General features: G+C 41.7%; 1 protein-coding gene across 4 annotated transcripts in view; it reads left to right on the top strand.

Annotated features, from left to right (window-relative positions):
• The window catches only part of HECW1 (HECT, C2 and WW domain containing E3 ubiquitin protein ligase 1), a 164,314-nt gene that overhangs the window by 92,401 nt on the left and 47,098 nt on the right, over positions 1-24,815 (top strand). For 3 of the 4 annotated variants that reach the window (XM_006757224.2, XM_015559723.1, XM_006757223.2), the window contains exons 4-10: positions 2,038-2,132; positions 5,299-5,374; positions 8,553-8,722; positions 12,401-12,543; positions 13,317-13,417; positions 17,580-18,929; positions 23,505-23,606. In XM_006757224.2, coding sequence (XP_006757287.1) covers positions 2,038-2,132; positions 5,299-5,374; positions 8,553-8,722; positions 12,401-12,543; positions 13,317-13,417; positions 17,580-18,929; positions 23,505-23,606 — 2,037 coding nt within the window. The remainder of the gene's footprint in view (positions 1-2,037; positions 2,133-5,298; positions 5,375-8,552; positions 8,723-12,400; positions 12,544-13,316; positions 13,418-17,579; positions 18,930-23,504; positions 23,607-24,815) is intronic. The other variant, XM_006757226.2, reaches the window with a different exon arrangement.

Genomic DNA, 24,815 nt, shown 5'->3' with positions numbered 1-24,815 from the left:
TGGTCGCTCTCTCTCTCTCTCTCTCTCTCTCTCTCTCTCTCTCTCTCGTCTCCTTGCTCTCTCTGTCTCTCAAAATCAGTAAAAATATTTTTTTAAAGGTGAAGGGATCAAGAAAAAGAGAAACAAACGAACAAAAAAAGACCCCATAGACACAGACAATAGCATGCTGATTACCAGAAGGGAAGGGGAATGGGAAAAGATAGAACAAGGTAAAGGGGGGATAAATGGTGATGGAAGGACACTAACTTCAGGTCATGAACACACAATACAATATATAGAAGATGCATTATAAGATTGTATATTTGAAACCTATGTAATTTTATTAATCAATGTGACCACAATAAATTCAACAAAAAATTTAGGTAAGGGATTAAGACATGGCCTGGCAAAATTTTCAAATTTAAAGAGAGAATCCCACAATAATTAATTGGGGAAAGCAGGTCACCTTCAAATGAACTAAACTCAGCTTGGCCACAGATATTTCCCTCTGCAGAAAAAAATATCAGAAAGTAATGGAGTCATAACATAATCATGTAGTCATCTTCATCATCATCATCATCTTCATCACTAACATTTACTGAGCACTTAACTGAACTCTAAGCACTTTATTTTATCATCCAAAATCTTAAGAGGTGCGTATTATTGTTGGTCCATTTACACATAAAGGACAGGGTGTACAGGGAGGTTGACTTGCTCATTGTCTCACAGATTTTCAGTAATGGAGCTGAAATTCAAACCCAGGCAGCATGATTCCCCAAGGCCATATCATTGCTACTTATATTCTATAACTTTGAAAGAGAAAAAAGTTGTGATGCAGAGAGTGTATCATTGATGTGTGCCACCGTTTAGAAAATATGCCTCCCATCTCTGTGTTTATATAACTTCTCAAAATCTTCCTCCAAATTTCTAAGCTTTTAATCACAGTGAATTATGTTACAGGAAATTACATAAGAAACAGACTGATGGTAGGCATCAAACTACCTAAAACCTGAGAACTAAGGGTTTCAAAGAAATAACCTCTTGGAATAACCTCTAATAGAGGAATCTAAATAACAGATTTTACTTGGGTCAAAAATGCTAAGGCCAAAGCAATTTTATATGGTACATTTTTAGAAAGAAGTCAGATCTGTCTCTGAGTTGACTATCATTGTCAACTGGGACCTGCCTGGCTTACGGGAGTGTCCACCAAAGTCATTGGCGTATATTCTCCACCAACAGGAATTTACAATTTGAGGTGCATTGGAGAAGGAAAATGTATTCAATGCAAACAGCTCAATCGTGACACAGCACAGCTGTGAGTACAGCATGGCTGTGGAACAGCTCAATTATGATATAGCGTGGCTGTGAGCGCAGCACTGCCATTCCGGAGCCCTGAGGCCAGGCTTCTCTCCAACAGGACAGCAGTGCTCTGCTCCTCGTTGATTTTCTGTGCTCCACTTTCTGCCGGTCTGCTCTGCTCTTCACTGGTCTGCTCCACTGTGCTCCAGGGAGACATCTTTGGTGTTTCAGCCGAGGAAACACAGTCTTTGGTGGGAAGGGAAAGTGTCCTCTCAGAGCAAGAGGGGAGCTGACATAAACAGAAGTCCTCCTCCCTGGTCCCTGATTGTTTCCTCCTAATGCAAATAAGGACTCTGAATTCTCACAGTTCCATTGCTCCAAAAGGCACTGCTCTGATTGGTCAGTGAATAAGCTGATGGGGTTATAGCTGTGCAGCTCTGACTGACTGGGAAAAGGCCCGGTCCTTTTGGTTGAAATAGTATTCCAGGAACTGCTTTATAGGGGCTGGTTCGGATGGCAGGAACACAGTGCAGGAAGGCTGATCAGTACAGGAGAGGCCCTGTGCAGAAATCACTGCTAGCCTCTGTACTCTAAATGTGAGGCCGGTAAGCCAGCGGGAGCCCTTCTTAGTAGGTATCTGCTTTCTCAGGGTCCTATGGAGGAACTAGGTTGCAGTTCCTGATGGTGTCCTCTCTGGCCCTGGCCGTTTCTTCCTGGTTATACCTTACTTCTCAAACCCACTTTATTTTTGTCTTTCAGGTGAAACTAAGATTTGCTTCAAATACTACCATGGAGTGAGTGGAGCCCTGAGAGCTACCACCCCAAGTGTCACGGTCAAAAATTCAGCAGCTCCTGTAAGTCTCATTCCTTCCTCTTTGGTCAGACCTCACTCTGTGCTTCTTCACTTTTCCATTTGCTGGTGTGTGTGTGTGTGTGTGTGTGTGTGTGTGTGTGTGACAGAGACACTGATAGGTTATTAATAGGTAGACAGACAGACATGCATCTCAAAATAATAAAGAGGAATGAGGATCTGAAGGCAACCATATAAAAATGCATACCACTTTTGGTACAAGAAATGTCAAGCTTCAGTAGAGAGCCAGATGTTTCTCATAATCTCATGCTTAATAACAGTGAATAATAAAACTTGCTTTGGAACACATTTTAAAATTTCTTGGTTTCAAATATTTACATTTGCATGTTTTAATTTCTTCTTAGGCTTATAATTAAATGACACATGCCCATAAAGTATTGCATAAAATCATTTTCACAGTCAATAAATGGTAGAGCATTTGTCTGGGAATGCAGCAAATTACTTAACCTCAAACATGCCTTTAGAACGCATCTTAAACTAGAAGTCAGGACGCAATACCTTCCAGACCAGACAAACATCTTTACTTCCTGCAAAATGTTTATCACAGTTACAGCTGCCTCCACTTGCATACCATCAATCTGGTGCTGAGATGACTTTGTAAATAATGTCAGCAAAAAGCCATGAGTTTGTAGAATTTTATGCAACTTTAAAAGTGTCTCACCTCTGAGTTTAATAGCTTCTGAGATATACATTATCTTTTGGCACCAGACCTGTTTTGATGCAATAAGGATGAAGAACCTTTTTGTAAATACCCTGAATAGCTGGGAGAAGGATATTTAAATAGGAAGAACCAAAATATGTACGCTTTAAGTAGGAAGGAACAAATGCACTACCCATTGTTATCATTGCATGTTTATGCTCATTTTAGCCTAGCATTAAATGTGCAGTTTAGCCCAGCCAGCATGGCTCAGTGGTTGAGCATTGACCAATGAACCAGGAGGTCATGGTTTGATTCATGGTCAGGGCACAAGCTGAGGTTGCAAACTCAATCCCCAGTGTGGGGCATGCAAAAGGCAGCCGGTCAATGATTCTCTCTCATCATTGATGCTTTCTATCTTTCTCTCCTTCCCTCTCTGAAATCAATAAAAAAATATAAATTTTAAATGTACAGTTTAATTTTGCACTTTTAAAAAATATATATTGGGCCCTAACCGGTTTGGGAATGCACATACTTTAGACTTGTAATGCTACAAGGCTCTATTAAAAGTATAGTATTTGTTGTGTCCTCAGGGAAGTTAAATTCTGAGAAGGAGCAAGTTAGATATTTATATTTTTAAACTAAAGTTAGAAACAATCCATTGTAATTGTTCCACTCAGGCTAATACAGCACTGTGCTCAGCCTGCCAAAGGCCCAGGTATAGATTTGAAAAGAAGAAAAGTCCACAACATTAAAGAAGTTTGAGCTTGTCCTAACTGGTTTGGCCCGGTGGATAGAGCGTCGGCCTGTGGACTGAAGGGTCCCAGGTTCGATTCCAGTCAAGGGCATGTACCTTGGTTGCAGGCACATCCCCAGTAGGGAGTGTGCAGGAGGCAGCTGATCAGTGTTTCTCTCTCATCGATGTTTCTAACTTTCTATCCCTCTCCCTTCCTCTCTGTGTCAGCCAGGTGGAGTGAAGAACAGACTAGGAAGGAGAGAGCTTTCCAGTGCGAAGAGGGCTAATGCCTAAACCAACCAGCCTTTCAACTCATTGATCCCGGCCCTGTCTTCTGCTGATTCCTTATCAAATGAGACTTGTAGAGACACAGACCTATAAAAGAATTAGTTTCCTCTGCTAAGCAGCCCAGCATCCCTGAGCTGCATCTTGCACTGAGGCCTAAGAATAGAGACATACTGAGCAGGTTTTCATACAAGCTGCAGCCAAATGCATAGGCTCATCAGAGGCACCTGCTCAACAGGAAGTGTCCTAGTAATCTCTGTGTACTCTTTTTGGATTGAGGTAGTGAGCTCTAGTGATGCCATCATTACTCCCCATCTTAGATAAGGCAGCTTGATGATAACATCCAATCACAACTCTTACAGCATCAAGGGTAATTAGAGGCAGGATAGAGAGAGAGAAAAGCCCACACAACCTATAAACCAGGGGTAGGGAACCTTTTTTCTGCCACGGGCCATTTGGATATTTATAACATCATTCGTAAGACATACAAAATTGTCAACTTAAAAATTAGCTTGTTATATTTGGTCAAACATTTAATAAGACAGATCACCTTTAATGCCTTGGCAGGGTCAGGCCAAATGATTTCGTGGACCTTATACAAGACATGGCCTGGATGTTCCCCACCCCTGCTATAAACAAAGAGACTTTTGAGCCACAAGTTATCCTGTTTTCCATTTTTCTTTCTTAAGTGCAGATTATCTCCTAATACTCAGATTTTTAAAATTATTTTTTGCAAATATTCAATGTATGCAAACATAACTCTGCCTTTGAATAAATACTCAGAATCATTTCTGAGTAAAATGCACCTAAAAGAGAATGAAAGCCAAGACTCTAGCTGTTTTTATTAATCCATTAACAGGTGTTTATTGAGCAGTGATGGGAAAGAAAGCATTTTCACAACTTGGTTTGCAAATTGCTTTAGGCTATCCATGTAAAAAATTGTGTTCTGAAATTTCTCAGGAAGGAAATTAAATAAAGGAGACTTTAGAGTTGCTTCTTAATGCCATGCACCAGTTTCTCCCTAATAAACAGTTTCCTGGAAATTTCTAAGTAATAAGACAGATCAGAAGAAATGGAGATAGAACAGTTTAACACTATACTTTGCTAAATCAGAACACATTAAAATTACAACAGTGAACATTTGTTGACTATCATTCTAGTCCCTTAGGTCTGCTTTAATAAAAACTTTTTTTTGCAAATTTGAATGTAAAAAGGCATTGTTTACATAAGTAGTGACAAAGAGGCTCTAATATTACAATAATGTGGTTTGAATTTCCATTTCTCTGAAAAGTACACCTCATCCCCACTAGCATTTCCCACTCTATTCCTGGGAAAAGACATTAGGTTGCTAGAAGCTTGTTTTAATTATTAATAGCCTAATAAAGTCACAGTGCTGCTGCCTTCATGGAGGGTAGAGAAATAACTTAATAAGACATGTTTGTTTTGGAATATATCTATGACAATGCTTGTCTCCTGTTTTTCTTCTTACAGATTTTTAAAAGCGTTGGCTCTTATGAAACTGTCCAGGAGCAGGGAAGTCGGAGGCTGATCAGCTTTTCTCTCTCAGGTATGTTTTGCTCGCTGAGGGCCTTGTGGAAAGAACAAAAATGTCAACCATCAGGAGATCCGCTTTCATTTGACTCTTACCTAAAAGTTACTCAACCTTTCTCTGTGCCTCAGTTTCTCCATCTGTAAAACAAAAATTAAAAATATCAGCTTCATTTCCCCTGGCCTCATGAGGATATGGAGGATTCAATAAATAATAGATGCATAAGCACTCTGAGATGATGAGAGGAGAAACTGCTAATTCTACTTTTCCTCCGATGCCAAGTAGCAGTAATGGAGAGTTTTTCTAAAGTGGAAGTAAGGGAAATCCTGGGGAGAGAAGCAGCTGGCAGACCCTTTGTCTAAATAAAATCTTAATTAAGCCCAATCGAGCTGCTCAAAAAAGTACATTCGTGGAAAAACCAGTGTAAGCCATGTAAAGTCTTTAATTTAGTTAATAGTATTTAGTTAAGAGTAATTTAGTTAATTTTTTCATTTTAATAATGTACCATAGCACTGTAATATGTTAACAATGGGTAAAGGACATTGTACTATTTTTGCAACTTTCTGTAAATCTAAAATAATCTCAACGTGAAAAGTATGAAGAAAAACTGAGTTGCTCTGGCTAAAATTCTCTAGAAAGTTCAGAGCCCCACACACTCAATTTCACCTTAAGTGGTCTTGGGGTTATGCAATGGCATGAAGCTCTAGGATTCCGGTGAGTACAGTTTGAGAAACTATTGCCTTAACTTGTTGTCAAACCAACAGCTGTTACAGGCCATAAATGTCAGAGATCTGAGTTCACACTCATGCACTGTCCTTGAGAGATGGACAGTCAACTGGGGCTATTCATGTTTAAGTGAGCACCAGTAAAGGAAGTGTGTGTCTAATGATTTACTGATAGGCAGTTATAGAAAAGTTACAGGATACAAGGTTAATATACAAAAAGTCACTCACTTTTCTATACACCAGCAATAAACAAGTGGAATTTGAAATTAAAAACACAATACCGTTCCATTAGCCCTGGGCATGGGCTTAATGGAACGGTGGGGCCACGAGTGATGTGTGCTGCACTGAGGGCCCCTGGCCTGTCAGTGTGCCCCTCCTCAGTCCTCCATTCCAGTCAAGGCTTCTTACCTGGACACCCAGCTACCTCCTTCTCAGAGAGGCAGTTGGTTGGCAGGACATTATTAAGAGAGATGGAGGAAAACACCAATAAATTAAACATATTTTGTGTTCATGAATTAGAAGAATCAACATAATTAAAATGACCATATTATCCAAAGCAATATACAGTTTTAATGCAACCCCTATCAATATCCCACTATGGAAAACAGTATGTAAGTTCCTCAAAAAAATAAAAATAGAGTTACCATATGACTCAGGAAGCCCTCTTCTGGGCATGTACCTGAAAAATTTTGAAGCATTTATTCACAAAAATATATGCACCCCCATGTTTATTGCAGCATTATTCACAGTGACAAAGACATAGAAACCATATTGTCCCTCAATAGATAATTAGATAAAGATGTGGAACATATAGACAATGGAATACTAGAAGAAAAGCTGAAATACTACCAATTATGACAAAATGGATGGATCTTGAGAACCTCATGCTAAGTAAAATGTCAGACACAAAAAGTTAAGAATCATATGCTTTCATTCATATGTGTGATATAAAACTTAAAGCAACAAATGAACAAACAAGGCAGATGGGTTAGTGAAGGTTAGAAGGGGTCAAATATATGGTGACCAAAGGTGATTTGACTTTGGGAGGTGGCTACACAATGCAATATACAGATGATGTATTATAGAAGTACACTCTTGAAATCTGTAAAATTTTATCATCCAAAATCACCCCAATAAATTTAATTTTAAAAAAGACAAGAAATAGAAATGTTTATAAAGGTTATTTGGGGAGAAGGAAAATAATAAAGGTCATAAGCTCAGAGATCACAAAAAAAACCTATTTATATTTGAGAAATTAATCTATGCCAATATTGGTATTTTTATTGAAAGGTAATATAATATATTGGTTAAATGCACATTCTTGGTAATCAAAGAGACAGGTTCCAATTTGATTTCTGATACTGACCAGCTCTGACAACTTCATCAAGTCACTTAACCTATAAGCCTCCATTTTTCTCTTCCTCAAATTAGTAATATCATATCTACCTCATAGAGTTTATGGTTAGAATTAAATCAGATAATGTATTTGAAGGTCATAGTATAATTCCCAGAATTTAGTAACTAGCTAGTAAGTAGGACCTGGTAGAGGTGATGGCAGTCATATTATTTTATGATGAATAAATCTACGTCTGTCACACTGTCGGTCAGTGACCCCAACAACACCCCACATTTGGTGAGCCACTAGAACTCAGCATATAATCATACTCATGCTACTCAGCAGCGCCTGGGGGGTGTCTGGAGGGAATCAGTGGTGAGCTTCTATGAGTCTTCTCCCAGTGGAGTCTCACAGAATATACTTATTTCTCCCAGCAACAAATCATGGCATATGACCTGTTCTTTGCCAGGTAAGCTCATGACAGACTCATTGCCAAGGAACAGTTCAGTTTTCAAAGCCTTGCCTTTCCTGACAGCGTAGTTATTCAAAACTCTACTCACTGGTATGCACTTGACTCCATAGAGGCCATGTTTTCTTTTTTCATTCTTCCACCGTCCATCTTCTTTGCTCTTTTAAGCCTCCTATTTCTCTTTATTTCTTCCAGTTCTCTCTTATTATTGAAGACGATATTGAAGAACATATGTATTATTTGTCTACAATGCTTGCTTTTTTTATGTCTCCACTTTGCAAAATTTTTACCTAGATTTCCCCCTTCAGGGTCGACCCAAGTTTTCTGAAGTGACCCTTAGGTGCTCACCCAGCCCCATTACCTTAGCCTGCCTGAAAAAGACTTAAGTCCAGTCCAGTAAGGGCCAGTGGTCCTCTTAAAAAGCATAATGACTATAATGCCAATTATGTTTATTTATTATAAGGATTTCTCACCAAAATAATATAATACATGCCATTAAATGTTTCACATAGTGGCTTCTTTCGACATATCAGTCCACATTTGTAATGAGGTAGAAATAGTCTAAAGAGTGAAATAATTTTCAAAGTTTTAGATAGACCTTTCTTCTTATGAAAGGCCTGATATGTTCTTCAACCTCACTGAAACACAGTATCATTTATTTTATAGATTTCCAGGCCATGGGGTTGAAGAAAGGGATGTTTTTCAACCCAGATCCTTACCTGAAGATTTCCATTCAGCCTGGGAAGCACAGCATCTTTCCTGCCCTCCCTCACCATGGGCAGGAGAGGAGATCTAAAATCGTAGGCAACACCGTGAACCCCGTCTGGCAGACTGAGGTGAGTGCCGGGGGCCCTGAAAAGAAGCCTGTGCGTTATTACCTGCTTCCTTGGAGCCCTGAACTCTGCTGCTAAGTTCGTGGCTCTCTTGGTCTTAGAAGGGAGTCATGTTCTCTCTGGGTTCCGGATAGAGTCCCTCAAGGCAGTACCCACCCTCAGTAGCCATATAGTAGTCACTTAATTTGGTTCTAAACCTGTGCCTGAAAGCAGGACAGCCTTTTCCTCTGCCTTTCTGTGGGAAAAGGAAGAGAAGCATTTTGATCTGAGAATTCTCACACTCTTTTCATACATGTGGTCCTTAAGCAAGTGTGCCAAATTTTAAATGTGTCCCTCTGGATTCTAAAACTTGGGACAGGTAAATCAGTAGGCCTAGAATAAGGCCTAAAATACAAATTGCTTGATTTAAATAGACAGGAAGCATAATTGTTCATTCCATCTTCCTGGTTTACGCAGTGGCAGGCAACTTGCTGGCACATTGAATAGTTTGTTTTGTCTAATGAAGGCCCTTCACTCCTAAATGTGCCTCTTCCACCATTCAGGAGCTAGAATGTTTCTCAACAAAGCCACGTGTCAGGCTCAGCCTCACAGTGACTAAGTCCTGTCCTTGAGAGCCAGCAGAAAGTTGCCTAGTTCATTAGCTTTAGCATGAGGGTATAACCTGCAAACTGTGTGGGTTGGGGAGCAGGGAAGTTGAGGACATGAGTGTGGCACAGTCTAACGCAGTAAAAGTGCAGCTTTGCAGTCACACAAACCTTGGTTCAAATCTCAGATGGCCAAATGAGTTACACTAGTTGTATAACTGAGAAATCAGTTATCCTCAATCTGAGCCTCAGATTATCTTCTTTGGGCTCTTACTGCTGGAAATGTTCTACTCCAACTGAAGACATTTGCTTTGGACAAGATTCCTTCCTTAATTCTTCAAAGTAGACCATCTCTGATGTAGAGCCCTCAAGCATCCTTAATTAAATATTTGGGGGCAAATGCTTTTTCATTGTCTCTTAAATTATACCCTACTTCCTAGGCGTAATTAACCCTGACCCAGATGAGCAGCATTAGAGCTTTTAAGTGTACATAAGGGAAGTGGAATTATACTTTAAACTTCCTACTGCTTTGGTTATCAGTAGATTCTAAAGCACAGATAGTACCATTAGCATGAAATAATGAATCTTAAATTATTTGTCCCTTCAGCCCTGGCTATTCTTACCAATTATTTCTGGACTCCTCACTGAATTCCTAGGGACAAGTCAAGATGCCACAGGAATTTATAGTACATGAAATCAAGAGGCTTCTCTTTGAGGGGCGTGACTAATTGTGAGGAATGGAGGGATTGAGTGATAAAGAAAAAATAAGGCGGGGGGGAGGGGAATCATGAACAAGGATAACAGTGTAGTAATTGCCAGGGGGAAGGGAGTGTGGGGGGAGATGGAGGAAGGTACAGAGGGGATAAGTGGGGATGGATGGAAACTTGACTTTGGGTGGTAAACAGACAGTACAGTGTACAGATCATGTATTTTAGAATTGTGCACCTAAAACTTCTATAATTTGTTAACCAGTGTTACACCAATAAATCCAATAAAAAGGAAAAAATGGATTCTCTCTTATGAAAAACTGTAGAGCAACTTGTTCTAAGGTATTTAGTCATAAAGTAATTTTCTCTCAGAGAATAATTGTACAATCCTGCACCATCAGAATGTTCTTGTGACCTCCTCCGTTCTCCAGCTTGCCACGGTTAAAGTTAGTGTGGCTTTCACTCTAAAGCCACACAACTCAAGTTTCTCCCTGTGTGTCTCTGGCATCCCCTGAGCTTGATGTAATTCCTTGAGATTTTTTTAAAGAAAGACTGCCATGTGTGCCTATACTGGTTACTGCCAGCAGAGCTTACAGCTACGTGTGCTTTGGGTAGGGCAGTTCATCTGGGAGTCATCATGTCAGGGTGGGGCTAGTGTAGCTCCCCTGGCTAATACCATGTGGATTGAGTGCTTTGAGCCAGGAAAGATGGCATCTGGGGCAGTGTGGGAGAGGGACTTGATACAGGGACATTAGTGGCTGTCCTTTTAGACTTTCCCCAAAGCCACACAACTCTCTCTCTCTGTATGATTCTGGCATCCTATGACCCTCCATCCCTCCACTGGAGCCAAGGGTGAGTGCCTGCAAGCAAGATTTTGTGTGATTTACCTTTAAGGGGATGCCTGGGTTTCCAGCAGCCTTCCATCTTATCAGGGCAGAGAGAATCCCCGATGATTTTCACAGCCAGATGCTATGTGGGCTCCTATTCCCAGCACTGGTGCTCTAAGCTGGGAACCTGGCATAGGGTTGAGACCCCTCCCTCCTCAGGGGAAACCTCTGCAACTGAGATACGGCTCCAGATTCTCAACTTCTGCACACAAGTATGCGCCAGACCGTTTTTTGTCTCAGCCCCTCCTACCAGTCTCTATGTGGCTGCTTCTGTGTATCCTCACTTATAGGACTTCTGTTCAGCTAGTCTTCAGATGGTTGTCCAGGTGCATTATTGATAATTAATTTGTAATTTTGATGTTGACAGCCATGTGAAGACTAACTGTTGTTGCCTTTATTTGAAAAGTTATATAGTGTGCTGTTTTAAAAAATTGCTCAGTGAAAAAGATCTGCTTTCTCCCTTCTCGTACCAGCCCACTTCCTAGAGTTCAGTTTGGAGTGTACCGCTCCAGGCATTTTATCCACAAAGTATAATGGAATCTCACTCTTCATATTCTTAAATGCCTGGCTTTTTCACTTAGTTTGTTAAGAATCTTTTCATGTCAGTGCATATTTATTTGCCTGTTTCTTTTTAATGACAGCAGAGAGTTTTCTGTTTCAAAGATTTATCATACTCTACTTATCTGATTCCCTATTGATAGATATGTTTAGTCTTTCCAGTCTTTTTCTATTGTTAATATCGCTCCATTGAACCCCCCATGAAAGTATCTATTTTGCATGCTTGTGCAAGTTAATGCAGAAGGAAAATGCCTAGAAGTAGAATTCGGCTTTGAATGGAATTTGCGGTTTAAATGCCAGTAAATATTGCCAATTCTCTTCCCAAAGATCGAATCGATTTACATTCCCATCAATACAGTGTGGGAGTTCTTGTCTTTTCCCACTCTCAAGAGCATGAGGTATGATCAATCTTTTAAAAATCTCTGCCATTTTAATCATGAAAAAAAGATACTGAATTATTTATTAAAAGTGCATTTCCTTTATTTTAAGTGATTTTGTGTGTTTTTCTTACTTGAAGAATTTTAATACCTTCAGTCAAGTGTGGTGGTGCCTGATAGCATTCTTTCTTCTTAAGGTGACTTGATTTTATTATTTGAATCTCAGAGAATAACCTTATTTTTAAGCACTGAAGAAGCACCTCATCATTGCCGTTACTCATTTACTGAGTAAACAGGGCTTGGAGCATTCTAAGACCTTAATACATATACAGGGTGTCCCCCAAAAATGTATATACGCACTTTGAACAATTATAAAGACGATGTTTAACAAAATACATTTCATTTTTAAAATTGAGCTATCGACTGTGTATACATTTTGGGGGGCACCCCGTATATATACTGTCATTGGGATGTTTTACCATGACTTTATTATCCAAGCAGATGGCCTGGGAATTGGCCAGCCTTCACAGCTTTCAGTTAACTGATACGACATATTATTTCATTGCAGCAATTCAGCTTTGTGTCATTGCCCACTGACGTGCTGGAAATTGAGGTGAAGGACAAGTTTGCCAAGAGCCGGCCCATCATCAAGCGCTTCTTGGGAAAGCTTTCAATGCCAGTTCAGAGACTCCTGGAAAGACACGCCATAGGGTAAACATGAGATTGAAATCCTTATCAGATATTCTCAAGTGACCGTCAGCAAACTGCAGCCCCTGGCCAAATCTGGCCCAACACCTGTTTCTGTGCAGCCATGAGCTTTTTACATTTTTAATGGCTGGGAAAAAGCAAAAGAAGAGTAATAGTTTGTAATATATTAAAATGATGTGAAATTCATTTCTGTTTCTATCAATGAAAGTTTTATTTGAACACAGCTATGCTTATTAGTTTACTTATTGCCTGGGGCTGCTATCATGTTACCATGGCAGAGTTGAGTAGTTGGGACTGAGACCTCATTACCTACAAAGCAGAAAATATTTACTAACAGGCACTTTACAGAAAATTTGCCAACTTGTGTTCTAAAGAGAGAAAAAAAGATATGAATTTCCTTTGCTTGGTTTTTCTGTGCATATTGATATTTTCCAAGTACACCCTTAATAATGGACAGTGCCAGCAGCAGGTGCAGGTCTTGCAGTAAATATACAATGTCTAAGAGAGGATACAATTGTGGATACTGAAGACCCTGTGGAGTGCTTCAGAAAGGGAACTGCTACTTTAGAATATTTGATAAGGATTTTCTTGAGGTTTTCCATGTTGTTGATCAGATGTACATCCCCATGTTTACCTTAGGACCATCTTATAAGTACTGGAGGAGATTATCACCTCCTAATGGCAGGGCCATCCTGGCATGCCTGTCTCATCTGCTGGTATGGTCTTTGGATGAAGAGGTATTGATCAGATCTGTGATGATGCTTATTTCCTTCCAGGGATAGGGTAGTCAGCTACACACTCGGCCGCAGGCTCCCAACAGATCATGTGAGTGGACAGCTGCAATTCCGATTTGAGATCACTTCCTCCATCCACCCAGGTATTTTCAGCATGAACTTCATGTCTTGTCCTAGCCTGATGTCATGTGGTTAGACAGTGGAGTAGAGATTAACAATAATACCAACGTAGGTATGGAGCCATGTCTAATTTATCATTTTACATCCAGCACCCACATAGGAGATGCACAATCAATGTTTCATCATTGCATACATGAGTGACTAAATGAAGGAAGTTGAGCATGAATTAATATGATACATGTCTTGTTGAAGAACTGCGATTGTACAATGGTTTTTTAATAAAAAATAAAAACCATAAGTTAAACAGAAAATTTCAGCATCATCCAGTGTTCAGCTTTTCAAGGCAAAGCACATTTCCAAATAAGAATGATAAAATGCCTCATAATTCCACTTTTTCTCTTCGCCTACAACTAAGTGTAGATCACGCTGAGAATTGTTTGGTCCTTCTAGCTTGCATTTCTGAGTTGCTATTAAAGCTAATGAAACTTTTGAGAACTCAGAGTCTGGAGTTTATCACTGCCCACTCATTGAACTCCAGTTTCTATGCCCATATATAATACAGAATGTAAGAAAATATCCGACTGGGTTTTTATCCTTTCAAATTTAGCCTTTTCTCTATTCTAATAATAAAATTGACTCTTTCTTTTGTGGAGCAGTAAAGACAAACTTATGGCTCACCAGAGAGGTGGTTTTCCTTCAACGTGTGAATTGCACTACTGTGTTTGAAATGGGAAGTTCACATCTTGCAGGAATCAAATAAAGCAAGCAAGTGGGAGAAGGTAGAGGTACACCAGATTGCTACTCCTTGAATAGTTACTTCGTGTGGAGACCTGGTTCATTCTCCCACTGCAATAATCTCCAAATGTTGGAAGCCTTCCAGTCCTAATAACTGAATAAGTGGTTGCTGCCATCATCTAGCCCTTTTCTACTCTAGTTACCAAGAACCCAACTTACCCATTCGGCCACCCTGGGGGACACAGCCATAGGAAATACTCTGAGCAAGTATAATTAGCCTTGCCTGGGATCAGCAAGGAACTGTAAACACCCCGCCCCCACCTCTCAAGTCTTCACATAATAAACATTGTTGAGAACTGTGATCGCACTAAGCTTTCGGTTATTTTAACCAAAAAATGAATTCCCTTAAAACAGAACTCAGAAATATGACTGTAGATCTGTAAATTTTCATTAATATGAAAGAACTCATTTTTTTCAAGTGTTTAAAGCATAATCCTGGCATTTGCCAATAGTCCTGGCTTCATTAATAATAGTGTCCCCCTTCACTCTCAATAGTGTCTCTTCTTGAACAATAAATTATATGATCACAATAAAGGAAATGGGATCAAGCATGTAGGAGGGAGAGTAGCTAGCCTTTATTTATTTATTTATTTTACTTGTCCACCTATGTTCCACCCTTTTGACAACCACCAGCTTGTTCTGCATATCTATGGGTTTGGTTTTGTTTCTTAATTTGTTTTGTATTGTTAGATTCCATATAAATGAAATCATGCAGTATTTGTCTTCCTCCATCTTGACTTATTTCACTTAGTTCATAGTATACTACAGGCTCATCCATATTGTCATAATTGACAAGATTTCATTCTTTTTATTGCTGAGTAATACTCCATTCTGTATATATAACACATCTTTATCCACTCATCTATCAATGGTCACCTGGATTTTTTCCCATACCTTGGCTATTATAAATAACTAGAGGCCCAGATGCGAGAGATTCGTGCTCTCGCAGTCTGGAACCCCTTGGGGGATGTCCACCTGCCGGCTTACTATGACTAAGCCGGCAGTCAGACATCCCTCTTGCAGTCTGTGGCTCTCACAGTCCAGGACCCCTCGCTCCTTACTGCCCACCCACAGCAGAGGCGGGAGAGGCTCCTGCCACTGCCACTGCGCTCGCCTGCGGCTTCTGGCTGAGCAGCACTCTCCCTGTGGGGCAGCTCCTGCACTGAGCATCTAGCCCCTGGTGGTCAGTGCACGTCATAGCAACCAGTTGTTCCACAGTTCAGTTGACTTGCATATTATGCTTTTATTATATAGGATGCTGCAATGAACATAGGTTCTTTTTAAATTAATGTTTTTGTTTTCCTCAGATAAATACCCAAAAGTTATATTGCTGGATTATATGGTAGTTCTATTTTTAATTATTTGAGAAGTATCTATACCATTTTCCATAGTGACTGTACCAATTTGTAATCTCACCAACACCAACAATGAATGAGCCTTCCTTTTTTTCTCCACATCCTTGTTGGAACTTATGTCATAATGTTTGATGATAGTCATTTTGAGAAGTGTGAAGTGATATCTTATTGAGGTTTTATTTTCCATTACTTGGGTGATTGCTGATGAGCATCTTTTCATGTGTCTATGGGCCATTTGTATATGCTCTTTGGAGAAATGTCTATTCGGGTCCTCTGCCCATTTTTTAATTTCATTGTTTTTTATAGTAAGGTGTATGAATTCCTTATATGTTTTTTATATTAATCCCTTATCAGATATAGCATTTGCAAATATCTTCTCCTATTTAGAAGGTTGTCTTTTCCTTTTGTTGATGGTTTCCTTTGTTGTGCAAAAGCATTTTAGTTTGATGTGTTTATTTTTGCTTTTGTTGTCCTGGCCTAAGGAGAAATATCCCAGAAGGTATTGCTAAGAGCAATGCCAAAGACTTTAGTGCCTATATTTTCTTATAGGGGTTTTATATTTTCAGGTTTTATATTTTAATCCATTTTGAGTTTATTTGTAATATGGTATAAGAAAGTGGTCCAGTTTAATTTCTGTGCATGTACTGTCCAGTTTTCCCAGAACCACTTATTGTTGAAACAGTCTTTACTGCATTGTATATTCTTGCCTCCCCTGTCATAGGTTAACACTATATATAAGTGAGGATTTATCCCTGGGCTCTCTATTCTATTCCATTGATCTATGTGTCTGTTTTTGTGCCATTCCCATACTGTTCTTATTTTTATAGTTTTGTAGTATAATTTGAAATCAGAGAGTGTTTTACCTCCTACTTTGTTCTTTTTCAAGATTACTTTGGCTATCTGGGAGTCTTTTGTGGTTCCATGTAAATTTTAGGATTCATTTTTCCTGAAGGAAAACACATTGTTGTAGAATGTTTCAGCTGAGCACTGGTCAGTAAAAGCCCTCATCAACCCCCACATCCAATATCTACACTAACAAAATAGAAAGATGCTAATTGACCATACCTTCTCTATGCCCCCAAGCCACGCCCACCAGCCAATCAGAGTGGTCATATGCAAATTAACCCAACCAAGATGGCGTCAGGTAGCCACAGAGCTGGAGCAAGCAGGAGGCTTTGTTGCCCGGGCGATGGAGGAAACCAAGCTTTCTGCCTGCCCTGAGCCAGCTGTGGCCTCTGCTCATGGCAACAGAATTTCAATTATAGAAGATAAATAAATCCCAGATACCTGCTTCCAGCCAGCCTCCACTGGGAGCTTGGGTGGCTGGGGGCTGTGGCCACTCTGGTGGTCAATGCGCTCCCACAGTGAGAGGTCTGCTCAGCCACAAGCCAGGCTGACGGCTGCCAGTACAGCGGTGGTGGTGGGAGCCTCTCCCGCCTCCTCAGCAGAGCTCAGGATGTCTGACTGCAGCTTAGGGCTGCTCCCTGCTGGCAAGTGGACATCCCCCGAGGGCTCCCGGGCTTCCAGAGGGATGTCTAACTGCCAGCTTAGGCCCAATCCCTGCGGAGCAGGCCTAAGCCAACAAGTGGTCATCCCCTGAGGGGTCCCAGACTGTGAGAGGGTACAGGCCAGGCTGAGGGCCCCCCCCAAGTGCATAAATTTTTGTGCACTGGGCCTCTAGTCTATATATATAAAAGCCCAGTGACCAAATGGCAGAACTACCAGAATGACTACTTAACCAGTCGCTATGATACACACTCACCACCAGGGGGAAGACTCTCAAGGCAGGACCTTCCCCCTGGTGGTCAGTGGGCTCCCACAGTAGGAGCACCGCTCAGCTGACCAGGATGAGCGGAGCTCCCACAGCCGGCTGCTCCCCGCAGGCCATGCTCCCCATCAGTGCACAAGTCTGTGCACAGGGCCTCTAGTCCTAAAATAAATATCCCTTGAAAGGCTTACATGTCCATGTCTGGCAGAGTACACTAACACCAACTGCTCTCTTGTGGAGGGAGTGACATTTTCCTCTTGCCCGCAGATGATGAAGAGATGTCCCTGAGTACGGAAGCTGAGCCAGCGGGCATGCCGGGCAGCCCTATGAACAGCCTGGTGGCGAGCAACCCTGGGGACCCTTTGCAGGAGGCACCAGAGCCCTCGGGAAACTCGGAGTCAGAGAAGCCGAGGGAGGGCAGCGCCCTGGTCGTTGAAGGGAGCGAGAGCCTGGGGCTTGCCAAGCCCGTGGAGGAAGCGGCAGGTACCACTGAGGCAGGGGACGACCTCGACACAGTCTCTGTGGGACCTGATGGGGCTGGGGAACTTCTGGGCCTGGGGCGAGAGGACACCGAGCCCACCCTGAGTGCAGAAGAGGAGGCCGAGGGGCTGGCCCTGGGAGGGGAGGCACCCCCACCGGAGCTGCTGGAGGACAGTGAAGCCCAAGACCGCCCTGGGGGTCCTGTGGCAGAGGAAGCGGCCCAAGAGAGCAGGGCTGGGGGGCAGGAGGAAAAGGGACGGGCGGCGGAGGAGGCGGAGGAGGGCGATGGGCACGTGCCTGCCCTGGGGGCCCCGGAGGACAGGCTGCAGCTGCGTGCCTCGGTGAAGAGGAAGAACAGGCCCTGCTCCTTGCCGGTGTCGGAGCTGGAGACGGTGATCGCGTCGGCCTGCAGCGACCCAGAGACGCCGCGCACTCACTACATACGCATCCACACGCTGCTGCACAGCATGCCCCTGGTCCGGGCCGGCAGCCCCGTGGAGGACGACGGCGCGGAGGAAGAGCCCACTCTCAAGGACACGGTGGAGAAGGACGGGCTCAGCGACGGGGACACGGTCGCTGCTGAGCCGCCTGCCCGGGAGGAGGGGTTGGAGGATCCTGAGGGGGCTGCTCTCGGTACGATGGCCCCCGGCCTCCCCGGCGTGGCCAACAGCTCGGCCCCGGACGGCGACACGCACCCCAGCACGGGCAGTGAGAGTGACTACAGCCCCAGGCAAGGCGGGGACCACAGCTTCGAGGGCTGCGATGCGTCCTGTTGCAGCCCCTCCTGCTACAGCTCGTCCTGCTACAGCACGTCCTGCTACAGCTCCTCCTGCTACAGCAGCTCCTGCTACAACGGCAACCGGTTCACCAGCCACACCCGCTTCTCCTCCATGGACAGCGCCAAGATCTCCGAGAGCACCGTCTTCTCCTCGCAGGAGGAGGAGGAGGAGGAGAACAGCGCGTTCGAGTCGGTGCCGGACTCGGTGCAGAGCCCAGAGCTGGACCTGGAGTCTGTGAACGCGGCTGGGCCATGGCATGACCAGCCAGCTGCCCCCGCCGGGAGCACGAGCGAGAGTGTGGCAAGAACCGCGGATGGGGTGGAATCCCCCATGGCGGGGCCAAGCCATCGGAGAGAAGGTTAGACCTCAAAGCTGATCAGAGTGAGACTAGGACCACGAGGGGGACACAGGGGTAGCCAACCCGGTTTCAAAAGAAAAGGGAGAGGAGCAGCCCCACATGGGGTTGCTGCCGATGTGTGTGCCTGTCCTGTGTGTGTACCTGTGACTACCAGTAGCTTACACCCACCACCTCAGACACACACCGAGTTACCAGCGCACACGTGTGAGTGCGCACGTGTGCATGTGACTCTCTGTTTAACTTAGCACTGTGGCTAGTGTAGACGTTACCCTTCCTGACCTGACAGCAGCCAGAGCGTCAAGGCTAGTATCCAACGACAGGAGCAGAAATGGTGGGTAATGTGGAAATATCTTCTGACTTCCCAAAATTTATTAAAGCTCAGCAATGAATATAATATAAGTGGAGGGACATTGATTTTACCTCTATTTTAAAATTTAACTAGTCTGTGTACCTATAGATAGGAATAGTCTACCTATCTTTCATAACTGGTCATTATTTCTGATGCTCAATTCTGTCTATTGTTGTTGCTTTTCTCTTTTTTAGTGTTTCTATGTTTTGTTTTTTTCTTCTTTTATTTTATCTATTTACTTATTTATTTTGGCTGATTGGAAGGGAAGGATAATATGAATGCGCAAATTGCTTTGTTTCAAATAAGATTCTAATTCAAAAGATGCCACCTCTAGTTTTGAAATGTGTTCTGTATTTTAGCCACAAAAGGTCCTTCTTAGTCTTGCTGTCGAGTCATACGTGAAATTAATTTGCATTTCCTTATCCAGAGTTGGGAACCATCTTCCAGGCAAGTAACAGTGACATCAGGGGAAATAATTCAAAGGTCATATAACAAGATGAAATAACTTGGTTGTTTTAAAAGAGAGACATATAGATTCTGCTACTTTGCTGTTCTGCTGTTTCAATTAGGCTCCAAATAAAATGTGGTGGTGTGGTCTCTAAATTGCAAACTCATGAAGGGCCAGAATTGTATCTTCTCTGTTTGCATTCTCGGCACCTAAAGAAATGCCTGGCACCTACACATTTTTATAGGAACTAAAGTGAGCACACAAAAATAACTTTAAGTCAACAATGCCCAATTCTACATTTCAGAGAAAGAAGGAGTGAGGAAAAGTGGCACATGTGATCAGAAGACGTACAAAAAAAATGGAAAAGGAAGAGAAACCCAGGGAGGAAAACTGTAGTGACATACAGTACCCCACAGGGGAGACGATGTGGAAGGAACCCATGGCAGTGAAAATGCGGTGGTCCGTTTCCTTCTTCAGCAAGGATGTTGTGAATATCTTCTTTGTTCTGGGCCCAATGCTCTATGCTGGGTGCAGGAAAACAGACCAGGTCAGACAGCATATGGAAATACTCAATGATTAAACACAATTAAAAATAATTACAATATAAAGAGATTTGGGGACACACACATAAAAGAGTATAACTAGGAGCTAGCAGGAATATTTTAGACTAGAGGTCGGCAAACTTTTTCCATAAAGGGCCAGGTAGTAAATATTTTAGGCTTTGTGACACAAGAGGCAACATCTAGCAACTATTCACACCCAAAGGCTATTTTTCTAACACTTTTACATTTTAAAATGTAATCATTCTTGCCTCAGAAACATGCAAACATTAAGTTGGATTTGTTATTTGTCAGCCATTGTAGCCTATGGGGTATATTTTGACAACCTTGTTGGAAGACAATCCACACACGTTCATTGAAAATTAGCTCAGCATACACTGTCCATGCCCTATCCATCAGGGGAAAGCTGTTCTTCACAGAAAGGTGCTTCAGGGCCATAGCAGAAATCTTTGCAGTGCAACTTCTAAAGAAATGTCTAAATTCCTGAATTCTGCAGGCTGTAAACTCAGAAAAGGTTAAGAAGAACCTGAACACTTTCCTATGGTGATCACCAGGGGCAATACGAAGATTTCTGAGAGGGACTGTTGATCTCATGAAAGCTGCACATGTGTTAGCATGTGACTTCTTTGCAGCCAGTCTTCCCTCCATCGGTAGTGAGTCCTGAGCTAAGGGTATCCGTGTTGTCAATCTGTCCCTCACTGGCATTTGCTCCAAGAAAGCAGGGCTTCCACGCAACCCACCTAATATGTGCATGTGGGCCCTGTTCTCCCATTAGAATCACTATTGCCCCTTGCCGTGACTTCTCAGGTTGCAAATTCTTTCACTGCCTAGGCCACGGTAAACTGACTGTGCACATGCCCAGGTAGATGAGTGAACAGCAGCTTATGGAGGATGTATTCTTTATCTTTATCTACTTTTTGTTTCTTTTCCCTTTTATAAAATCCTCCTTTTTAAACCTCAACATAAAATAGTTGTTAAAAACTTTAAGATCAAATTATAAGAGCACTGTGATATGATTATGACCTCAGGCCCTGGAGATTGGGTTGATTATATCCAGTCCCACCACTTCCTAGCCATGATACCGTAGCCAAGTTATGTAAATGCTCCATGCTTATTTGTAAAGCGGGTGTAAATGTAGAATCTACCTCAAAGGTTATTGGAAGGACTAAATGAGGATATGTGTAAAGCCCTCAGCCTCCCCATGAGTGAGGCTTCTTCGAGGCAGATAAGCAGTGAGACTAAGTTTTCAAGTGGAATATATTTCCCTCTTGGAAGATCTAGACATTCTGAACACTTGCTTTGTGTTTGAGGCAAGGGTGATTGTGTGGCGCTTCAGCCTCTTGCCGAACAAAATCCTTTGCCTCTTCTGTGTGCTCCATCCTTTCAGTTGGCTGAGCTGTGTCAGTCATGTGACTGCATTTGCTTGGGGTTCACAGGCAGGTAGGGTCAGCTCCATTAACCCCTGCAAGCAGCAATATTCCACTAGTTTGGAGGAGTGATTAATCTGATTGGTTGAATTAATTACAGGAGGTAAGTTTGTTCTTTTTTTTTCTCAAGAAACTAAATTAAAAGCACAGAAGCTGATGACATAACAACTGTCCCATTGTTTTTGGTGTCTGACATGAAGCATATATAAAAACAGGCATGGGTGTGAGATCCACTAAAAAACAGAGCACATCTTTGAAACAGGAACCAGTCCACAAGGAGCTGTGCGCTGACACCAGGGGCACACACCTTCCTGGGCTTTCCTCAAAGTCTCAGAGACCCCAAGCATTTGAGTAACAGAGTTCACACAGGAAATTGTGTCATATGTTTAAACTTAGAAGGGCCCTTTGTTCCGAAATATCTCTCTGTTTTTGTTTTTCTGTTAGCTCTAGGAATGACACTGCTAAATTAAAACCATCTAACTTCCTTCCTAATTAATTTATTTTACTTTTTATCAGTTCCATGGCTCTAGAGTTAGAAGAAATAATCATCCTGTCCATGTATGGGCATTCTGGAAAATATTTGAAACTTGAAATCCCACAAAGTTCTTAACTGCTGTTTTTTACAGTTTCTCTCCTTTTTGACCTAAGGGATAATGGAACACTTAGTGTTTGCATCAACCAAGAAGGACAGAAGAAGGAAAAGGTCTGACCTTTGTCCTCTGGCCAATATGGGCTATTGCAGTAAAGCCAGGATCGTGTGAGGTAGGAAGGAGAGGAGACACCAGTCTGAATGGAAGCTGTCCCTTGGCACGTGGGCCTGTAGCTCTCCAAAGACCAAGAGCGATTACTTTTGCAATTGCTGGTGCTGTCGGCCTCCCATCCACGTGGGCACTCTACACACAGTGTTACCAGAACCTGAGAACATCATGAGATAGGAGCACCATTTTAGATCATTGTTCAGTTCATTATAAGCCTGACTGACAACTTTATTAGATAAGTCTGTAATAAGTGGGGCATGCATTCTGTGGATATGTTTATTTCTAAAATTTGTCCATGTTCGTCTCTCTTCTTCCTCCTATCTTACTTCTGTGTTTCAAGTTTTCTTGTCTCAGTCTTCCTACCTTTTATCTACTTCTTTTGTCTTTTGTCCTTTTCTCTTTCCAGAACACTCTGGCTTTTCTGATTCTTCCTCAAAATCACCTGCAACATCCATTAATTTCTATACTAAAGGAATTTACCTTCTTGACCCACCGGTTCCTTAACCCCATCTTGGAAAGACACCATCTAAGTTTCATTCCAAAAACAAAATCTGAAAAACAGCCTCTTGGCAGCCTTCTGATGAAACCTATTCAAACAAGAGCAATGATTTTGCACTGGCGCACTGAACTGTCATGGGGCCTCAGAAATGCTGCCCTTCCCTCAAACAGGCCTCTTTCTTTGGCTGGGCTCAGGTCAGGCTCTGCTAATTTTCTTTCTGATGCCACCTTTCTATCAAGATAATTCAGGTGGTTACAGAATCAGACCTTGATTCGACATATTGGTCTATGACCAATGATCTATGTGGTATAGATCATTGTCATGAAGTGTTTGGCTATGTTCTTTGGAGTTTAAAAAAATAATTAACTCTGTTCCTTCCTTCATGAATGACTGTGATTGTAGTAAATGGACACAAAAATAGATTGCCCATTCTTTGGAATTTTTTCTATAGCAATTTGTTTTACGGTCCTGGTTTTTTTAACACGTTGCCATAGCAATGAGTGAACCTGAATGTCTTGACTATCTTGTCCATAGGTGAATGTCCTATACTCCATAATTCACAGCCAGTAAACCAGCTTCCTTCCTTGAGGCCTGAACATCATCACTACCCAACAATCGATGAGCCTCTTCCACCAAGTAAGCTTTAGTTTTTAAACTCTATGTCTTAACTCTTCCTACCAAATCTAAACAGGTCAGTATGAACTTGTATGTAAACATCCAAACTCTTCCTCAACTCCGTAGCTTACACTGTTATAAAAAACCAATATGGCACCTACTATAAAAATTGTTTGGGTTTTTTAACTAATGGTTTCAGGATGTGATCTGGAAAAGATAACCTAGTGCTCCTCAACTTCTGAAATGGAGAGCATTTCTTAATAAGTACTTGCAAACTGGACATAATCCTTAAGTCCCAAATTTTACTATTTCATATTTTAAAATTTGCAGTTCAAGATTGAATAGTCCTACTGTTCGCCATTGGACCTGTTATATAATAAGCATCTCCATATAATAGAACATTTCAACTCTTTAGGACCCATGAACTTGCATTTTCCTTGCTATAGCTTGCATTGATAGGTGACAGCCTCCAATTTCTTCTGTAGTTCTTAGGGTTGTTCAGAAAAACATCATCTTCTTTAGGGATAGCATTCAATATCGTTTTCTCCTGATAACTGTAATAAGTAATAATTATCCAACTAGTCATTTGAACTTGGGAAAATCATTTACTCTCTCAGAGACTCAGTTTTCTTATTTATAAAGTAAAGCTTTAATTTCCTCACTAAATGCTAGATTTGGAGTAGGGAGTCTCTACATATCATTCTATACTTAACCTTATAATAATCCATTATAATAAATTTGCAAGAAGGAACTGACACCCCACTTAACATCACATATGTTCGCGAGTTCTGTAATATCTCTGTTTTGGTTTAGGCTTGCTTTTCAAGCAAAGATAACCTTTAAGATTTGATAAATTCTATAGCTCTTTCCAGGATGCTAAGTGTCAGTGTTTCCTTACATTCTGTTGCTTGTGCTTACATTAAGTGGTAACAGTTTTGAGAAGGAAAAATGCGTATCCTTTAATTCATCTATTCTTGCTAATGTGATATATTTTTCATTTAAACCATTTTTCTCTGAGTCAGTTGTAATTTATCAGTTAGAAAACAGTGAGTACCTTTAATATGTAGACATTTAAAAGAAAGCCATTTTGGGGAGATAGGCCAAGCCAAACATTATATTCCTTAACTATTGACACCTGATTTCTTTATTTATTTATACATTGACTTATGGGTGTTCCATAAATGAAGAGTAAAATTTCAGTGCCACTATAGATACTTCCTAGTTGACTCT

Source organism: Myotis davidii, unplaced genomic scaffold (genome assembly GCF_000327345.1).
Source record: "Myotis davidii unplaced genomic scaffold, ASM32734v1 scaffold573, whole genome shotgun sequence".
Taxonomy (NCBI): Eukaryota; Metazoa; Chordata; class Mammalia; order Chiroptera; family Vespertilionidae; genus Myotis; species Myotis davidii.
Note: the sequence above shows the minus strand (reverse complement) of the source record. Positions and strands in the feature narration are given on the sequence as shown.